General features: G+C 31.7%; 1 protein-coding gene across 1 annotated transcript in view; it reads right to left on the reverse strand.

Annotated features, from left to right (window-relative positions):
- Positions 1-750: 750 nt before the first annotated feature.
- LOC127701234 (coiled-coil domain-containing protein 149-like) overlaps positions 751-20,017 on the reverse strand; it is a 312,275-nt gene continuing 293,008 nt past the window's right edge. The window contains exons 11-12 of the mRNA XM_052205059.1: positions 13,493-13,918; positions 751-4,145 (exon numbers count right to left, since the gene is read on the reverse strand). Coding sequence (XP_052061019.1) covers positions 3,832-4,145; positions 13,493-13,918 — 740 coding nt within the window. The 3' untranslated portion in view covers positions 751-3,831. The remainder of the gene's footprint in view (positions 4,146-13,492; positions 13,919-20,017) is intronic.

A 20,017-nucleotide genomic window follows, 5' to 3' on the forward strand; every position in this document is an offset into this window, starting at 1 on the left:
TATTATATTAATTGCAGTTAAAAATGACGAAAAAATCCCTTTACCTATGAACGACAAATTTGTTTTATTTTTGACATATAAATATTGATACCTAAAGAAATGTTTTGCTTTTAGAGCAATTTTATCATTTTTGAAGGATTTTTTAAAAATTGCAATTTTCTGTAAATATAGCGCAATTAATTTTTTAATGTGCATTTGATTCTGAATTCTTGTAATCTGTTCTATCATTTTCATATAATTTTTAGAAAAGAAAATATCATACAAGAACCAGCAATGAGCATTTTGTTCAATACTTGTGAAATTTAGGAATGTTCATTCTTGACCTTTGACCTTGATTTAACAAAAAATGTACCGTAAGAATTATTGACGACCGGGCAAAACAGAAAGTACAGATAATAAGCTTTCGAATGATATGTAATATAGCCGTATGTTAGGTGGGCGCATTAAAGTAGTTAACTAAGCATCTTTTTGAAAAATGTCACTCGCCTATAAACAAATCCTTCCTTTTTTTTCATTATTATAGTTTAAGAAAGTTATTAAAATTTCAAAAACTTTAACCACAGAGTGAATATTTGTGGACGCCGCCGCCGAAGGAATGTAGGATCACTATGTCTCGCTTTTTCGACAAAAATCGAACGCTCGACAAAAAGCAGACACAATAAACCCAAATGAGATGCAGACGCCAAAATTTGAATTGTGCCAAAGGGACATTACCCAAATGTACACCAAGATAAAAAGGCAAACAGCACATATATACAAACTGTGGTCATTTATTTATATTTTCTAACATGCTACAGTGTACAATGCAGGACCTATTCATTGTTACATATGATTGTGGTGTACTAATTGTGAAAATTAGTATCAGATATATATATGTATGCATGTATATTCTCTATTATATTTTGTCAAAAATTAACTATGGTGTTAACATACTATTTTGCTGGCTCAGTAGATGTGATAAATGATTTTTTGTATAGATCAACTATACAACTGTCACAATTAAGTCAAATCTAGGTGATACAAATCTTTTATCTTTTATTACAAATCATGATAAAAATGTTGATACGAAAAGAGGGAGGCAACTCTTATCCTCCTGCTTTTCCATTTCAGTGATGTAGCACCAGTGTAGCATTGTAAGCATGTGCTTACAAAAAAATTTATTTAATATTTTTCTTCAATAAGAATTTTACTATAATCGTTCAGCTTTTGGGGGGCTGCGGCCCCCGACCAGCATACTATTTTGCTGGCTCAGTAGATGTGATAAATGATTTTTTTGTATAGATCAACTATACAACTGTCACAATTAAGTCAAATCTAGGTGATACAAATCTTTTATCTTTTATTACAAATCATGATAAAAATGTGGATACGAAAAGAGGGAGGCAACTCTTATCCTCCTGCTTTTCCATTTCAGTGATGTAGCACCAGTGTAGCATTGTAAGCATGTGCTTACAAAAAAATTTATTTAATATTTTTCTTCAATAAGAATTTTACTATAATCGTTCAGCTTTTGGGGGGCTGCGGCCCCCGACCATCTGCTTACAATTATTTTACAGTGGCTACACCACTGCATTTACAACCCTTACGTTATCAAACCAATATTATTTAGATACTTTCATCTTTATTTTCATATTATTAAACACAACTGATATATTGAAACAATATCAGAATATTTAAGCCTCAGATATAATAAGGATTAATATGAACTTGAAATTTATTTTAATAATATTTCGTAAACTACGTAAACAACAGTGCATCATAAGCCTCTATAGGCTGGTTGGTATAAATAAACATGTTCATTAACTATATACATATGTTTATAATTGTCATATATTGTATTTAATGTACATGTACCAAGTTGTACTTTAAACTAAAAATATATATATCTATATATCGTAGCTGTCATTTTTTATTGGCTGGTGAAGCCGAAGTGCCCAGAGAGAACCAAGACCTTCAGCAGGAAAGCTGAAAATCCTGGTCTATCACAATAGTTGTCCAACGCACCCACCTACCACGTGCGTGGTTCAAACTTGCAACCTCAGTGTTGACAGGACAATGATACAGTAGTTGAACTACTTAACCACTCCGCCACCAAGGACCCTTGAATAGTCATTAAATATACTAAATAATTTATTGAAATCAATACCTATATTCATATACTCAACCACAAAAGAAACGTATAAAATGACTTTGATTTTCAGTTTTTTAATCAAATTCTTGTCTGATGACCAATTTGAAAGTGACTTATCTTAAGACTAATTTTTGACTTTTGAAGTTGATATCTCCATTGTCGCCACTAAAATGAAATGTCTCTGTAATTTCTGCATTCATTTCAAGGTTTTGCTTGAAATATAATTGGTTTCCACAAATTTGTAGCAAAAACAAATTTAGATGGTGAAAAGGGAACGTCACCATCTAAAAATGGATAATCAACAATAAGAAATGAAAAATCATCTCTTTTTATCGTAAATTTTGGTATTAAGCTTCCCGTGAAAGATATAGGAAAGGGCAGTGTTCATTGTTAGTATTAGCTTTATTTAAAGTCAGTTCAGCAGGATAAATCTCTTTAGTGTACATACTGAAGTCGTCATTATTGAGATCCAATATATCATCCAAATATCTAAAAGTGTTATTAAATTTTTGTATCAGATGTTGTTTCGATGGGTCTTTGCTGATTTTAGCCATAAATTGTAACTCATAACAATACAGAAACAGGTCCGCAATAAGTGGTGCACAGTTAGTCCCCATTGGAAGTTTGCATAATAACTACCATTGTTTTTAAATACAGATAAGAATTCATCAAGTATAATTTATATAATGTTTAATTGATTTTGATTTTGATTAATACTTTTGCCATGCCACCTATTATAATATTGTCTTTTATCAACAATATTACTGGTGTCTGTAGAGGAAGTGTTATATATGTTCCCTTGTCCAATGCTATAACCATGCAGACAGATGGAATATACTGTCTTTAGTTGTTCAATCCAAGAAAGTTTGCAAATCTTACTGGAATCTTAAAATTTGTTATGCGATTGTTCGTGTTGTTTCTGACCGATTTCATGTGGTTGGTATTTTATAAATTAAATATTATGTTTGTGTTTTCCTAAATGTAGGCAAATCAAACATTAAAATTTCTTAGACTTCAAGTATTCAAATGGTATATATTTGCAAGCAACCCTGATATCGATTGTTTATGTTATTGAACTCATTGGAGGTGTTGATGAGTAAAAACCTACATTCAACTCTGAAGAAGATCTGATAAAAAATGAAGGCACTATCATGGCCACAAGACTTTATACTTTACAAGACCCCCTCTGAATATTTTTTAACTTTTGTAGATTTTTTTATTATCAAACTCATCCAAGGTTTGATGAGCAGAAACCTTCATACAAATTTAAAGAAAATAATTAATATGAGATATTTTTACAAGTCTTCTCTACCCAAACATTGTTCTCCATTTCAGAAATGTTCTGATTTTCTTAGCTCAACTATGGATTACATGAGTGAACATCTTCATTTAAATTTAAAGAAGAGCTGACAAAACATGAAGGGTGATCAAGTTGACATGATGAAAACATTATACCCACCGTTCTGTATACCAAAATATGTTTCCCCAAATGATCAAATATTCTTTACTGTTTACACCAACAGGAATAAATATTGAAAATTGTTTTCATTGGCTATTCTGTAATATTAGTTCCAATAAGACCAATTCAATAAAAGAACTGATGTTAAAGTATAATTCTGGGTTTCTAATGAATATAATACTTAATAGTTATTATTAAAGTTCCAACATGTTGGCTGCATTCAATAAACTATGAAGGGAATTCAACATTCATTCTCGTTTGAAATGTGGGTTAAAGTCTCCTTTATTAATTGATTATTGCATGCCACAGTTGAAGGTTCGCCCTCTTCTTCTATATTTTTAGATTTCATACTGACATCTGTTTGTGAATCCTCGGATTGCTGGTTATAATCAACACTTGTCTCTATTATGAATTGTCCATGACTTTTCGTTTTATGAGAAAACGCCACCATTTTGTTTGTGACATCATCCATTAACGATTTCAGTTTATCTTCAGTAACAGTTTCTTCATTTTGTTGCTCCTTCATAGAAATATCTGCCAGCTGTCCTCCAGATGCTTAAAAATGGTAGAAAAAGGATACTATAATATTAAATAGATTAATATTACAATGATCTAAATAGACAAATTTCTTCATCGTGAAAATAGTTAATGATATTCAATACACTTTACAACCTTACAGCTCATCTGATCAAAGGGTCGGTGTGAGCTACTGCCATTTAATATCATAATCAAACATAAGCCCTTAACAACGACTGACTTAACAACAAAGACTTACTGTGAGTCACGGAACCATGAAAGTTTACCGGAGGAATATGGAATAATGATTGTACATACCAAATTACTATTACCAGAAGTCCATTACTAGGGTAAGTGTTCAACCCGCTATATAGTAAGGCGATCACGATGTCCCCGCACTTCCAACTGTGATTGAGACGGGATTTGAGCGAGATTTCTATTAAAATTAACAAAAATCTGTGGCCTAATTTTTTGCAATGCACTCTGGGTAGAGATAATGTATGCAAAGCACGCTATAACTTAATTTGCTCTCAGTTGAAAATAATGTTTGACCATCGATGTGTTAATGAACAGTAGATCATAGATGCCATATTATAACAATGTCAGGAGTTATGATGGTTTTAATGTTAAGAAATCAAATTTTGGTATTATTTATCAATTTAAAAACTACAATTATTACCTTAGAAAAATTGTAAGAATAGAAAAGTCACTTCTTAATACAATTTACGTTTAGTTTCAGAGTTCATTGTGAAAAATGCCATTAAAAAGTTCACAAGATAAACTTGTGCATCCATATAGGTGTCAGACCACCAATTACTCCCTCCAATTTAGAACGTATGTGAAAGTAGGCCTACTCGGACAAAAAATAGTGCATTTGATGTCATTGTTTACTTAAACTAACCAACAAATTGGCAGAAATGAAACTTTTGGTGAAAGAGAAATATATTAAGACCATTTTGAGCCAAAATTTACTTGTCTATGAGTTTGCATTCAACATTGAGGATTAATGCACTCCATAAGTATACTAATTTAAGATTTCCAGAAAACCAGGGGTTATTTTTAGTGGTACCTCTATTCGGGAGGCCTCTTCTTTCTTATATGATTTTAAAGGTATGTTGAAAATTGGCATGTAGAAAGCTGATACATGTACAATTCAGGATATACCTGGTTTCTATGAAGTTAAACTTAAGGTCTAATATTTAGAAAGCTGTGAAAATTGCAAATTATGGTTGAACAGATTTGGACTATTGATTGGTGGTCTGACACCTTTAAAGCGAAATGCGGTGAAACCCCAAAATCAGAAAACAATTGATTTTTTTGTCTTAACTGATCATTTGAAATGATAGTAGCCACATTTCAATCTTTTTGGGGTCAAAAAGTCACATATTGCAAATTAAGAGCCCTAAACCTGAATTTGTGCTATTTTTAGCTTTTCCCAACCTGACAATATGCTTTCATATAAAAAAGTGTCCAAAATTGTTATAAATGCACAGTAAGTTGTTTCTGTGGTGTTAAACATGAAAACATAGGTTGTTTACTACCCAACAAAAATTGTTGTCATGAAGATTTAATGAAATTATTTGATTTTTACCCCTTATATCATTGTGTCATACCATGTATTTGACAGATAACATAGCCTGATGTAAACACTGCATAAACTCACAAAAATCCCATTTATTATCTCAAATAAAATTTTTATATCTTAAATTTTATTGACTGATAGTAAATAAAACCATTAAATGACCATGACTGCACTTTTGATCAATTAATAGTCCCATTACTAACACCAGGTGAAAAAAAGGGGGGTCAATATTCCTTGACTCTTCAATACCTTGGATTTTTTACTAAACTCATTGCAAAAATTGTGGAAAGTCTTTAAAGCAGTAGAACAAACAAGGAAAAATAAACAAAAACTGATCTTGATATTGAAAGTTTATGTTCCTGTAGTCCAAAATGAAATTTTCAAGTATTTTCTAAAAAAATCATACATTACAGTCAGTTTAAATTGAGCTGTGAAATTTGTAATATAAGTCGCATTATGCTCAAATAGGATGTTTTTAACTACAAATTGACTAAGGATTAAGAATAAAGAAAAACAAAAGATTTCTGATCAATTTTTTTGGCTCTTTAGGTGTCAGACCACCAATTACTCCCTCCAATTTAGAACGTATGTGAAAGTAGGCCTACTCAGACAAAAAATAGTGCATTTGATGTCATTGTTTACTTAAACTAAACAACAAATTGGCAGAAATGAAACTTTTTGTGAAAGAGAAATATATTAAGACCATTTTGAGCCAAAATTTACTTGTCTATGAGTTTGCATTCAACATTGAGGATTAATGCACTCCATAGTATACTAATTTAAGATTTCCAGAAAACCAGGGGTTATTTTTAGTGGTACCTCTATTCGGGAGGCCTCTTCTTTCTTATATGATTTCAAAGGTATGTTGAAAATTGGCATGTAGAAAGCTGATACATGTACAATTCAGGATATATCTGGTTTCTATGAAGTTAAACTTAAGGTAAAATATTCAGAAAGCTGTGAAAATAGCACATTTTGGTTGAACAGATAGGGACTTTTAATTGGTGGTCTGACACCTATACAGTACACGTTATGAACACTGGATGAAAGAATTCAAGACTTTAATAGGAATAAACATTCTATTATATTAAGTTTAAGTATGTATGTATGTTACAAATTTACAAATTTTCAGAAATCAGTTTTTAAAATTTTTTTTAAGGTTGCACAGAAATTCTGCAGACATTACCATTTTAAGCAAAATTAGCAAAATGTACCATCAATTTTGAAATAAAAGAGGAAAAATTATTGTATTCTTCAATTCAATTTCGAATATCATCAATCCTGAGTATGATCTTGACGGTTATATTACATTGGATAATGGTCTGGGGTGTATAAATTAGCAGCCACGTCAGGTTGGAGGAGGGTTGTTTAACTTAGTACCTCGCGTATACAGAATGAATGTCAAGCTCTTTGCATGTTAGATAACACTTGCACATCTCTTTAATGGGATACGCATGAAATGTTTGCCACTGAACATTAACACCTTCGCCCCCAATCCCGCCTGTAAGTCGTGATTGCAACAGCCATTCTTTGGTTGCCCGTATGACCCTCCATTATTTTTGAGAACTACCCCAGATGAACTGCCTGGACAGCAGGGAGTTCAACCATGCAATTCATGGTGCATAAACTTTTCCCAGATGTGTTTTTATGAAAATATGACAACTTTAATGGCCTTTTTAGGGTTCAAAAAAGTAGCCAAAATCAGGTAGGGGGGGAGTCTTTTGATGGCCACTACGTTACTTGTATGGGCTGTAGGTATTAACTATTGTCATAAATACATGCATAGGTGGTACAGGAACGCAAGGAGGTATAATATGGCCAAAACAAATCTGGTCTGTAAAATCTAGGTCACTGTTTTATCAGAACTCTGTAAAAACGGACATTTAGGTAGACCTTGCTTGCCAATAATAAATCCCCAGCAAGACACTCAAGTCACGTTTACTTCCAGTCAGTATAGATGTACTGCTGTAACTACAAGGTAATAAAGTTTGGTCAATGTTCACCTCTCAAGGTCGTATTAACATCGAAAAATAGACTGAAAATGACCATTTTTCAGTGGGGGTAGGTTCAAACCCACCAGAAAATATTCCACCTCCCACCCTACATCACAGTACATAGCTCCCTTGGTGCAGTTTATAAGTGAGACGCAACGATCGATTTAAAAAAGGAAGCACTTATGACTGTATTTTGAAGAAAAAAAACACTATATCTATAAAGACGATTTTCAGTCATGGTGGATTTGATATAATTTTATAGGTCTAATTTGCCTTTGCGCAATCTTATGAGGACAGTCTATACTAACAGTTAGTATAGAAAGTCCCTGATGGTACCAATGTATTCTTTTATAAAATTTTATATCATTTTCTGATGTTGAAAATGAAGTTTTAAATAATTGGCAATTAGAAATCCACTACACTAAATCGGCTCACTTTATTTTCAGCAAACTGATAATTAATAAACTCAAGAGACTAGTTAACAGCTATTTGTTTGATGATATTATTTCTACCCATGATTTCATAGTTGAATAAAATGCTGCGCACGGCGCATCTTGATACGACCGCAGAGGTTGAACCCTGAACAATTAGGGCAAGTATGGACTCAACATTCAAGCTTGATAAAACTCTGAATTTTGATTTTGATTAAATATTTGACATATCATAGGTTTCTGACACAGAATGAATGTGGTATAAGCACTTAAAAATTTGAAATTAAAAATCAACATGTCTATTACGGTCCAATATCTAAATACATGGCTAGATTCAGCATATCAAAAAAACCAAGAATTCAATTTTTGATGAAAGCAAACAAAGTTTAATTTTGAATCCTTTGGACCTCAATGTGGACCAATTTGATAACGGGGCCACAAATCCAAAATTAAAATACAGGGTCAGATATGGCATATTAAAGAACCCCAATAATTCAATTTTTGATGAAACAAAGTTTAGTTTTGGACCCTTTGGACCTCAATGTGGACAAATTTCAAATTGGGGCCCAAAATCCAAATCTGAATACAAGGTTCAGCATATTAAAGAACCTCAAGAATTCAAGACTGTGAATTAAACCCCATTGAAATTGGTCCAGATTAGAAAAGTATTGTTTTTGGCCCTTTATTTCCTAAATAGTTAGGGCCATAACCCCCAAAATCAATTCCAACCTCCCTTTTCTGGTATGAAACCTTGTGGTACAATTTTATAGAGAACCATAGACTTATACTCGTCTCAAGTTATCGTCCGGACACCAGAAAATCATTGTTTTTTGGGCCCATTTTGGCCCGTCATTCCTAAATGGTTTGGGCCATACCCCAAAATCAATCCCAACCTTTCTTTTGAGGTATTGAACCTTGTGGTACAATTTCATTGAGATCCATATACTTACCGGTATACTAAAGTTATTGTCTGGAAACAAATGTCTTTGGACGACGATGTCCTACCATAATAAGACAGCAAACATTTTGCAGTCGTATAAAAACGAGATTTGGGAGGACCACCTATATCGCTTTCCACTGATAAAGGGGACAGTGTGATTGCCCAGCTATATAGTACAGCTTGAACACTTTCCCTAGAAATGAACTTCTGCTATTTCTGATAATAACTGAAGTCAACAAATCAACATTATACATTTTATCATTAAATCCTGAAAATGAGGTCAAATTCTTGTTACATGTACCCATCAGATTGACACAAAGCACAAAAAAAAACTAAAACAAATACTAAAGACACAAAATACTGATCTTAGAGTTATCTAGGCTACTGAATGAAAGCCAATTACAACTAATTAATAAATCAGTGTAAAGATGTCAGAAAGAGTTTGAGAAAAACCTGACCTTGTGCAATGCCAAAATATGAGTATTTAAAGAATATAGGACTGTAAGGGAGCTACTATTTGATTTTTATGGGGGGCTAGGATGAAAAATTTTGTCCTGCATTTTTTTTTAGTTGTAATCTCTGTCCTGCCTTTTTATTTTTCACTCTATTCAGTCCTGCCTTTTTTTTTATTACTTTATCCTGACTTTTTTTACATAAATTGTCATCCTGCCTTTTTTTTTTGCACAGTTGCTCATCCTGCCTTTTTTTTTTACTCAAAACTCCTGCCTTTTTTTCAAATTTCATCCTAGTAGCCCCCCCCCATAAAAATCATATGGTATCTCCCTAAGTGTTCATAGGAATACATATTTAGTAATGTTTTAATTTATGTATAAACACTTGTTTAGGCCCTGCACAAGGAAAAGCACAGATAAATATCTATCAAATATGGTCACATTATGTTCAGTGGTTGAGGAGCTCATTGAATCGTACCAATGGATCCCCCTTTTTTGCCACATCAAGCTGTATTTTCTTTAAAATCAGAACCAGAGTAAGAACATGTGGTTAGTACAGTAAATAAACATTTTTGAATGTATTGTTTTCATTTCACTAAATCTGTTCTTGAAAGAAATGAAAAAAAACAAGTAAAACTGTGAACTACTGATGATACCCCCGCCGAAATATTTCGGTTAACAGGAACTTGTTGAGTGATGAGTCTGAAAACGCATCACACGGTATAGCTGACTTATATAAACCCTGAAACTAAATTTCAGAAATCCTTGTCAAGTAGTTCCTGAGAAAAATGTGACTAAAATTTTCAACTTGGCTATCATGTGTAAAATAATACAAGTGTTCGGTAAACAGGAAGTTGTTGAGTGGTGAATCTGAAAACGCATCACACGGTGTAACTTACTTATATAAACCCTGAATCCAAATTTCAGAAATCCTTGTCAAGTAGTTCCTGAGAAAAAATATTTCTATTAAAGGTTTCAATGTCATATATCACATAAGATGTTGACCTTTTGAATCTTTGATCAACTTCAAAGAAACAACACTATTTATGCTCTGCACAGGAACATATCTGTCAAGTTTTAGTTACAATTGGTTCAATAATTTGATAGACGATCTTTGAAAATGAACCTCTCAAGCCATACGTGACTTTTCATCGAGACCACAAAAAAAACCCAGCACTTGGTACCTTCCAAAGAACATTTCTACATGGTTTGTTCTCATTTTTCTTTATTTCTTCTTGAATAAAAAAGTAAAATTATTTTTCATATAGGGTTTCTATGTAAACTTTTACCTCATATTGTTGCTATTTTGAATTTCAGGTCAAAGTAACAAACACTTGCTTTAGACATTATCAGGGACACATCTGGAAAGTTTTGTTACAATTGGATGAGTAGCACTAGAGATGAACATCTTAAATCGGATCAATTGGACCACTTTAAGGCCCCTTGAAGCTAATATATGACTTTTCACAAGGACCCAAAACAAAAGCAAAATTCATTTCCCCATCGAGTTTCAATGTTATCTTTGACCTATGAATTTCTGATTGGCTTCAAAGTCACAACATTTGTATTGGCCAACAAATGAAAATATCTATCAAATTTAAGATAGTATTTGAAAATCAGACCAATTGGACGGTGATTTGGACCCCTTTTTGCCCCTTCAAAATGTATTTGACTTTTCATCAGGACCAAAGTAACAAACACATGATAAGTACCTTCGACAGACTGTTTTTGGTTGTTTTATATTCATCTTATTTACATCTATTCTTGGATAAGTAAAATAGTTGCAATATAAACTCTGATGAGGTGATTTTGAATTACGATCAATTACTGGTTGCCTTCAAAGTAATTAAACTTGTTAATGACCTTCAAGGAAAAAGAAATATTTGTCAAGTGTCATTTGAATTGGTTCAGTTGTTCTTCAGAAGAAGTTTTCCTAAATTCAATCTATCATAAATTAGAAAAGGCCAAAGCAGATATGTTTATTGACAAATCGACACCAAAGTAACAACACTTAGATATGACCGTGTAATGAACATCTCTGCAAAGATTGGTTACATTCTGTTTATAGGTAGTTGTCAAGAAGAGCAAAATATGAAAGGCTTATGGATGACAGATGACAGATGAAGACTGATGATTTTGAACATAGGCCAAGTGACCTAAAAACTACCCTTGCCATCAAAACTTTTTTAAATTTTGTTATCAAAGTAAGAAATTGGAAGCGAGATTCGTAGCTCCTGTATTTCAAAGATAAGTAAAAAGAATGGAAAATTTCTTTTTTAATTTCAGTGAGTGACAAATTATATAATCTTAGTTGTTACATACTCTGCATGCATTCTACAAGCTATCTGCAATCATCTTGCTATTAAATTGCTAAGATAATAATTTGTAAGGATATTTCAGAAATTGTGTTATAATTTTAGGAAATTTTGTTTCTCTAACATGCAGACAAAATATTGATAATAATAATAATCCTCTACAGTTAGTGGACAAACAATTATTCCCTTTTCATTATTTTTCTAAATAATATAATCATTTTTTATAAACTTTTTTTTAAATACTCATTTCCTCACCAGTTTTCATCAAATATTTACTATTACATCCGATTATGTTTGTTGTTACTTTGGATAGTTTTCATAGTTTTGTATAAATCTTGGTTTTCAAGAATTCTTCAGTTAAAGATGAAATAATAATTTGTGGTAATCAAGTTACTTTATGAATATCGTAATCAAATAAAATTAAAGTTTAAAATTTACTAACTTAATTAATCATAAATTCTTCATTATCAAAATTAAAATAAATATGTTACAAAAAAACATAATAAAGACACTTTATATATTTCTGAGATAAATGTAAATTCAGAAATTATTGCAATGTTTTTATAATTGCGAATTATGCGACTCCTTGAGTATCGCAACAATAAGAACTCGCATTATGATATCTGATGCATGTATTTGTATGAAGCTTTTCCTAAAATCGCAATAATTAAACCTCACTTATGTTCAATTCCAAAAAAATCGCAATTATAATGCATGCAATAGTTAATGCATTTACAGTATTGCTGAGAATCTGAGAGAAAAAAAGAGTTTAACACATCTTTTTTTGAAAACCTTATTGATTACCTTAGCTCAGCTGTTTAAGATTAGTGCTATGGAATAGACTACCACACAAAATGTGTAAAGGCCAAAACACTTTTACTTTTAAACAAAGTATCAAGAAGTACTTGACACAGTCCTGGTAAGATTCTGTTTTCCACAATGTATTATTTTGATTTGTATATATATATATATTTATATTTTTACATGTACCTCTTAAGCAGTTTTATCTCTTATCATGTTTATAATAAATCATTGAACTACTTGACTGTAAATAAACTATGTGTAACATATCTGTTTTTGATTGTATTGTAATTTGTATTAGAGGGCCTCAGGGAAGATAAGTTATTGTAACTAACTGTGTTTACCCTCTTTAAATAAATAATTTATAATTATTATTATTAGTATAAGATGTAAAGTAAACAAAATGGAATGACTTTTATTAACGTACTGCAGACCTTTACAAACTTGTTCTTATGTTGTGCAGTACCACAAATTTTCCACCTTAGAGGAAAAGTTGAGTTCTTACAAACATGTTTAACTACGTCACATTCTCTATGCACCTGTCCTAAGTAAATAACCTGTAATTTAGTATTTTTTTTAGGTAGTGTGTGTCATATGTGTTTTTTGTTTATTGTTTTGTCAATTAATCAGACAGTTAGTTTTCTCATTTGAATTGTTTCACATTTTGTCAAGTTGGGATATTATAAAACTGACTACAGTATTGGTTTTGGTCATTATTGAAGGCTGTACGGTGACCTATAGTTGCTTATATATTTACATCATCATAACTCTTAGGATACTTGTCTCATTGGCAATCATACCACATCTCCTTAGTATTATAAAGCACAATCAAAAATATTTAGGATAAATTTTGCACTTTAAATTCACTTACACAATAAATTGCTCTGTTTCAAATCATCTCTTTCAGTACATTTAACTATTTCCTCCTTTGTTGGAAGAAGGTCAAGGTCATCCATTGAAACTGCATTATTAACAGGAGAAAGGAATTCAGCTGAATTTCCATAGTCTGTTGACACACCATGAATCTGCATATATGACCTGTTTACATTAGTATTTTTAATATCTTCATGATGTACAAGACTGTTATCATGAGAAATACTATAACTACAATGTGTGGGACTTGTCAATTCACTGCTGGAAGGACTGTAAAGGTCGCACTCTAGGTTATCATTATTATAGTGATCTATATCTTGACTTGTATCTTGTGCAGTATCATCACTTGATTGAGACATAAGAGGAATTAGTGTCTTTACATCCTCACACTCTGCTCTTAACTTTTCCAGGTTTGGAAGACTGCCTAAAATGACAAAGTATAGTGAAACATGTTTATATCAACTGAACTTTTATCACAACACGAAAAAGTCAGTGATTGTAATTTTACTTCGATACTACTTGACTTTTTATATTATTTACTATAATTTAGAAGTTTTTGTGATGTTCAACTGTTTTCCTGAACAGCCAGTTGAAGCTAATGTTTATAAAAGAAGAATGTGTCAATGGGACACAGATGCCCCTGCTTGTATATATGCAAGATTCAATGTCCTAATCTAAACCTATTGACATTTTTTTCCATTGAAACTGAGTGACACAGCAAATTTGGCAACTTTCCATTTATGAACTTGGGGGAATAGCTCAAGATCTGTGAAAGAGAAGCCACCCAAATTCGAACTTGATCTGTGATAGTGTGTGGAAACGGCAAATTCTGCAATTTTTCCATTTATAAAGGGACATAACTAGGGAACAGTGAAAGTGATGCCACCCAAATTCAAACTGGATCTGTGTTTGGTGGTAATAAGCATTGCGGAAAAGTTTCATAACATTTGGTCAAAGTAAACTGAAGTTAGAGTACGGAAACGATAAAATTAGCATTTTTTTTTATTTATAAAGGGACATAACTCGAAAAGGATGAAAGTGACGCCACTCGATTTTCGAACTTGATTTGTGTTAAGTAGTAACTGGGACTATTATACTAATAGTTAGTATAATAGTCCCAGGAGTAATAAGCATTGTGTAGAAGTTTCATAAAATTTGGTCACATTAAACTGAAGTTAGAGTGGGGAAATGACAAAATTGGCAATTTTTCCATTTATAAAGGGACATAACTAGAGAAGGGTGAAAGTGACGCCACCTTAATTTGAACTTTGTGTATCAGTATCATAACATTTGGTTGAGGCAAACTTAAGTTAGAGAACGGAAACCAATTTTGGGACGTATGGACGTACAGACTGACAAGGGTAAACCTTCATGTCCCATTCGTCTAGAGGTGGGGTATTGTTTGAATAAAAAAACCATTTTTGATTCTGATACATGCAGTATTTCCTCTAATACAATTTATTAATTACATTGATAAAAAAATTCCTAAGAGGTTCCGCGGAACCCTGTGTATTGCCTACGATTGCTGCTGTCAGTGTAAAAGTGTAATGTTGACTTTAAAAAGGAGTCTATTTATCAGTAAAATACAGAATTTAAAAAAAAAATCTAATTTTTTCTTTAGATGCTATCTCTTGGTCTTGAAGATTAGCTTCTGTCCAAGTTTCATAACAATCCATGAAGGTTTACAAACTTATCATGTCAAAAAAATGTAATCCCAGACTGTCTGTAAATGTTAACTGTAAAAAAACTTAGTCCATCTTTCTGAAAAATATTGAAAATGAAAATATATTTTCAAAAGTTTGCTTCCGACATTATCTCTTAATCATAAAAAAGCTTCTGTCAAAGTTTCATGAAGTTCTATGAAGGTTTGACAAAGTATTTGATGTGTAACAAACTTTAACCCTAGACTGTATCTACTTGTTAACTGTAAAAAAAATTAAGTCCATTTAATAGTAAAATACGGAAAAATGAAAATAAATATTTTCAAAATTTTACTCTGGATACTGTATTTTGGTCATAAACAAGCTTCTTTCCAAATTTCATAAAATTCCATGAAAGTATGAAAAATTATTGATGACTGAAGAACTTTAACCTCAGACTGTATCTACTTGTTAACTGTAAAAAAATTAAGTCCATTTATCAGTAAAATACGTAAAAATGAAATTAAATATTTTCAAAATTTCGCTTTGGATACTGTATTTTGGTCATAAACAAGCTTCTGTCAAAATTTCATAAAATTCCATGGTTTGACAAAATTATTGATGTCTAAATTTTTTAAACACAGACTGAACCTAAATGTTGAAGCAGCCGACGCTGACGAAGACGGAATATAGGATCACTATGCCTCGCTTTCGCGACATAAATGTCGCAGGCTTGACAAAAAAATCACATTTAAAAATGGACCCAATAGTTCCAGAAATTACAGTATACATAATAATTAGTTTGATCTCCCTCATAAGTAAGTGTGCTATTAAGGTACATTGTATTGGTTTTCACTTTTCTATATTAATGTTCTACACACACAAAATTTCATATTTGATATGGTCTCCGTGTATTTTTTTTCCTGAACATTTTTACATCCGGCAGTATCATGTATTTATGTCCTCTGGTATAAAATTAATAATTAAAAAGCATAAAATATCTGAGTCCAAAGTTTCATCAATTCCATTTTTTCAAAACACAGCTACTTCATGAAATATTTATATATATATATATTACAACGAACTTTTTATTTATATATATATATATATACACGCCTAAAACAGATATCATTCATCAGTATGATTATGATGATATAAAATGAATCATATCAATCTATTCTGATTTAACTGAAACAATCTCTACAGTTATACAATTAAAATCTGAAGAACGCTAGTATTATTCTAAAATTTCATAAATGACGTAGGTTAAGTATTTACAATAGAGACTGCATAGATATCCATCTAAAAAGATTAGTAATGTGCGATATGAACTAGTACAATTCTAAAATTTCATAGGTGATGAAAGTTAAGTTATTACAACAGAGACTGCGTAGAAATACATTCCCAAAGAATAGCACTGATGGATTTGAACTGGTATAATACTAAAATTTCAAATTTGACAAAGGTTAAGTAATTACAACAGAGGTTGTGTATTTAAACATCCAAAATTAATAGCAATAGCACTGGTCGATTTGAACTGGTATAATTCTTAAATTTCAAAGTTGACGAAGGTTAAGTAATTACAACGTGGCTGTGTATTTATACATCCCAAATGGATAGCACTGTGCGATTTGAACTGGTATAAATCTTGAATTGCAGAGTTGACGAAGGTAAAGGAATAACAACAGAGACTGCTAAGTTTTACAACCCAACTGAATAGAACTGCACGATTAGAACTACAGTTTTACATGATCCCATTTGGTGCCAGTTGGTTTAAAATTTTTTTATCCAAAATCTTTCTGAGTGATTGATTTCCTCCCTAGACCAAGCAGTGTTGTGGTCTATGATGGTAATAGTAAGTCGATTGAGATCTGCCTTAGAATGGCCAAAGGATCTCAAATGTCGACTAAGATGAAGGTCTGGCTTGCAGGGGACGTAATCCAGCTAAAAGGGACATAATAAGAATGTTGATTACTACAAAATATATATTGATTCAATCAATTTCTCCTAAACTTTAAAGAATTCAGTTTTTGAGTGAATTTACTAATTATTTATTGTTTATTCTTTTTTTGTTCATGTCAACAAACCTGATTTTTGCTGGTGAGACTTTCTATGTCTAAATAGTCAAATTTTCTTATGAAATTATTTGTAAATGTGTAATTTTTCATGGATCAATTTCAAACAAATATAAAGTTAAAGATTGTTTAACAGCTGTTGAAACAATATTTTGACAATAAATTTATGGAAAGGTAAAAATTCAGTAACTATCTCGTTAAAACAAGGAATTATTTGAATATGGAATAATTTTGAAATCTGGAAATTTGATATAAATGTTTATAAACATCTAAATAAAAAAAATTCAAAAGGATAATCCCAATAGTTAAAACGAATCTTCCTGAGAGTCCTCAAAATAATAATAACATTTACATAAAGTACATACAATATTATAATTTAAATTAATAGTTAAGATCCATTTTGTTACATCTGGTGATCCGTTTATTTGGCAATCGCCAATGACAGTCAGCAGGGTTAAAGAACATATCCGTTGTTCGACCTGCTAGTCAAATGCGTTTTGTTAAAATATACTTTTTCACTTTTTTGGTCTTTTGGAAAATGTTGTTTGTGCTGTATTTAGACCCCTCTACCAAGAAATTTGTTTTGCATGCACACGTATAAAAATTGCGGTTTTATCCAACGCAATCATAGGTTTGAACGTTGTTTTCAATTTAGACTTATCAATATTATAATGATATATACACAATATACAATTTTATATAGGTATTAATGAAAAAGCCTATTAATCTGCCTTCTACCTTGTTTAAATTAAAGCCTATTGAGGTGCCAAAATTCAAAGATAAATAAATAGCCAAAGAAGTTATAAAATTCCTGTAGGCAAAAGTCAATATTCCTGTGACCATGGAACTATTTTATATAAATAGATTATTAAGACACAATACGTTTTGGAATGCTACACATAGGTTATTCTGGGGCCCTCTCAAGTGTTCAGATTATTATCCAATCAGCAAGGGGGTTTGGAACTATTTTATATAAAAAGATTATAAAGACACAATACGTTTTGGAATGCTGTACATAAGTTATTCAGGTGCCCTCTCAAGTGTTCAGATTATTATCCAATCAGCAAGGGGGTTTACCAGTCACTGCTGCATGTGCTTCTCGTTTACTAATTGTTTTGCGAGATCATACTCATTAACCAATGAGAATGCTCATTAATTTTGAATTAACCAATCAGCCCTTAATTAGCAGAGCTTTTGTTTTAAACACGCACGCTTAATTATTTTTAAAGCAGCGCTTGCTTGTAGCAGTCATTTTAAATTTTCGGGAAAATATTTTCTCCAACAAACTGACTTCAAACGTTTATAGTGCAATGCCTCAAAATCGTTAAGTACCTGTTAATAAACTCGACATGTCATAAAGATGCAAATGAAATATACCGAAATAACTTGGTGAGTACTTAATTGTTAAGGAAATGAAATTTAATGACCATGTCAATACATGACAAATATGTCAGTTTCTACGGGTTAAAAATCTGAAGAGTTAAAATACCCGCAAGTCATGAACATTTCAGTTTTAGCAGAGACATATTTTTGCATAATGAAATAGTGCCTAGCGAAGGAAGAAGAAAAAAATCGTACCAAACTGTTTTCCGTCTTGCTTCGCTATAGGCGCTATTTCTACCATTTAGGGCTATTACGTCACCCTTTGTTCGAACCATAGATCTGCCTTTCCGGTGAACATGACAGAATCTAAAGAACCAATAAAATATTACAGTGCTGTGGCCCAATGATCATGACCATTCTTTAAATTAATTCAGAAATATTTAAAACTTAAATTTAAAGTTAACTTTAAACCATTCATAGTTTAAAGTTACTTTAAACTTGTCGTATGATTTTGATATTTGCCTCAAATTAGTTGCAGTATGTGAACTTAGATTTTTGCTGCAATAATTAAGTTATTTTTATAAATCTAAAAATTATGATTATAACTTTCATTCAAATGGTATTCAAAGGGTCTCACGTTTGGGTAATATTTAGTAAAAACGGCTACATTTTTATAAAATGTGAGGATAGAGAAAAATATCAGTATTTTTGTAACATTCGATAAAAATTGACAACATTTAAATCTAATTTGAGTTATCCTTCGCCATCCTTCACGCTAAAGGTGCATCACATTATTTTTCGCAAACATTCTTCTTCAGGTACATGTTATTCTTATTATCAGAGATTCACCAATTAAAAAGTTCCAAGTATAAAAACATAATAAACAAAGAGAAAATAATATTATCTTCCTTCCAATTGCAACTAAGTTTCATGCGTAATTCTGCTAAATATTAACTAATTTTTTAGATCTTTTATCCCACACAGATGTTATTACCTTCTTGAAAAACTGAGTCGGAACCCTTTATTTTCTAAAGAAATAATTGGGATGGGAATGTTACTTTATGTACAAATGTTTTGTTGGAGTTCCTGTCAATACAGTTCTTTCCGTGGTGTGACATATGTAATGGGAAAACCAATGAAGTGAGAATAATAGAAAAGTGACTCTTCTTATGATAAAGTAGAAAAGGTCAATTAAGAGATAACTGTATTGTATTTGAAGCTTTGCGGACGTCCATCGGTAGTTTTACTGTCGCAAATTTAGTTTAACTGGCGACGCGTAGCGGAGACATGTAAACGGGTATTTGCGACAGTAAAACTACCGATGGACGTCCGCAAAGCTTCTAATACAATACATTTATCTCTAATTAATGCAAAATAAACAAATCATTCAATTTTAGTCATTATTTCTGTGTAAAATTTTCATTAAACGAAAATTCCGCGAAATGATGTTATCTTCTTTGGCGCCTAAACTAGGTGACGTCATGG

Source organism: Mytilus californianus, unplaced genomic scaffold (genome assembly GCF_021869535.1).
Source record: "Mytilus californianus isolate M0D057914Y unplaced genomic scaffold, xbMytCali1.0.p SCAF_5, whole genome shotgun sequence".
Classification (NCBI taxonomy): Eukaryota; Metazoa; Mollusca; class Bivalvia; order Mytilida; family Mytilidae; genus Mytilus; species Mytilus californianus.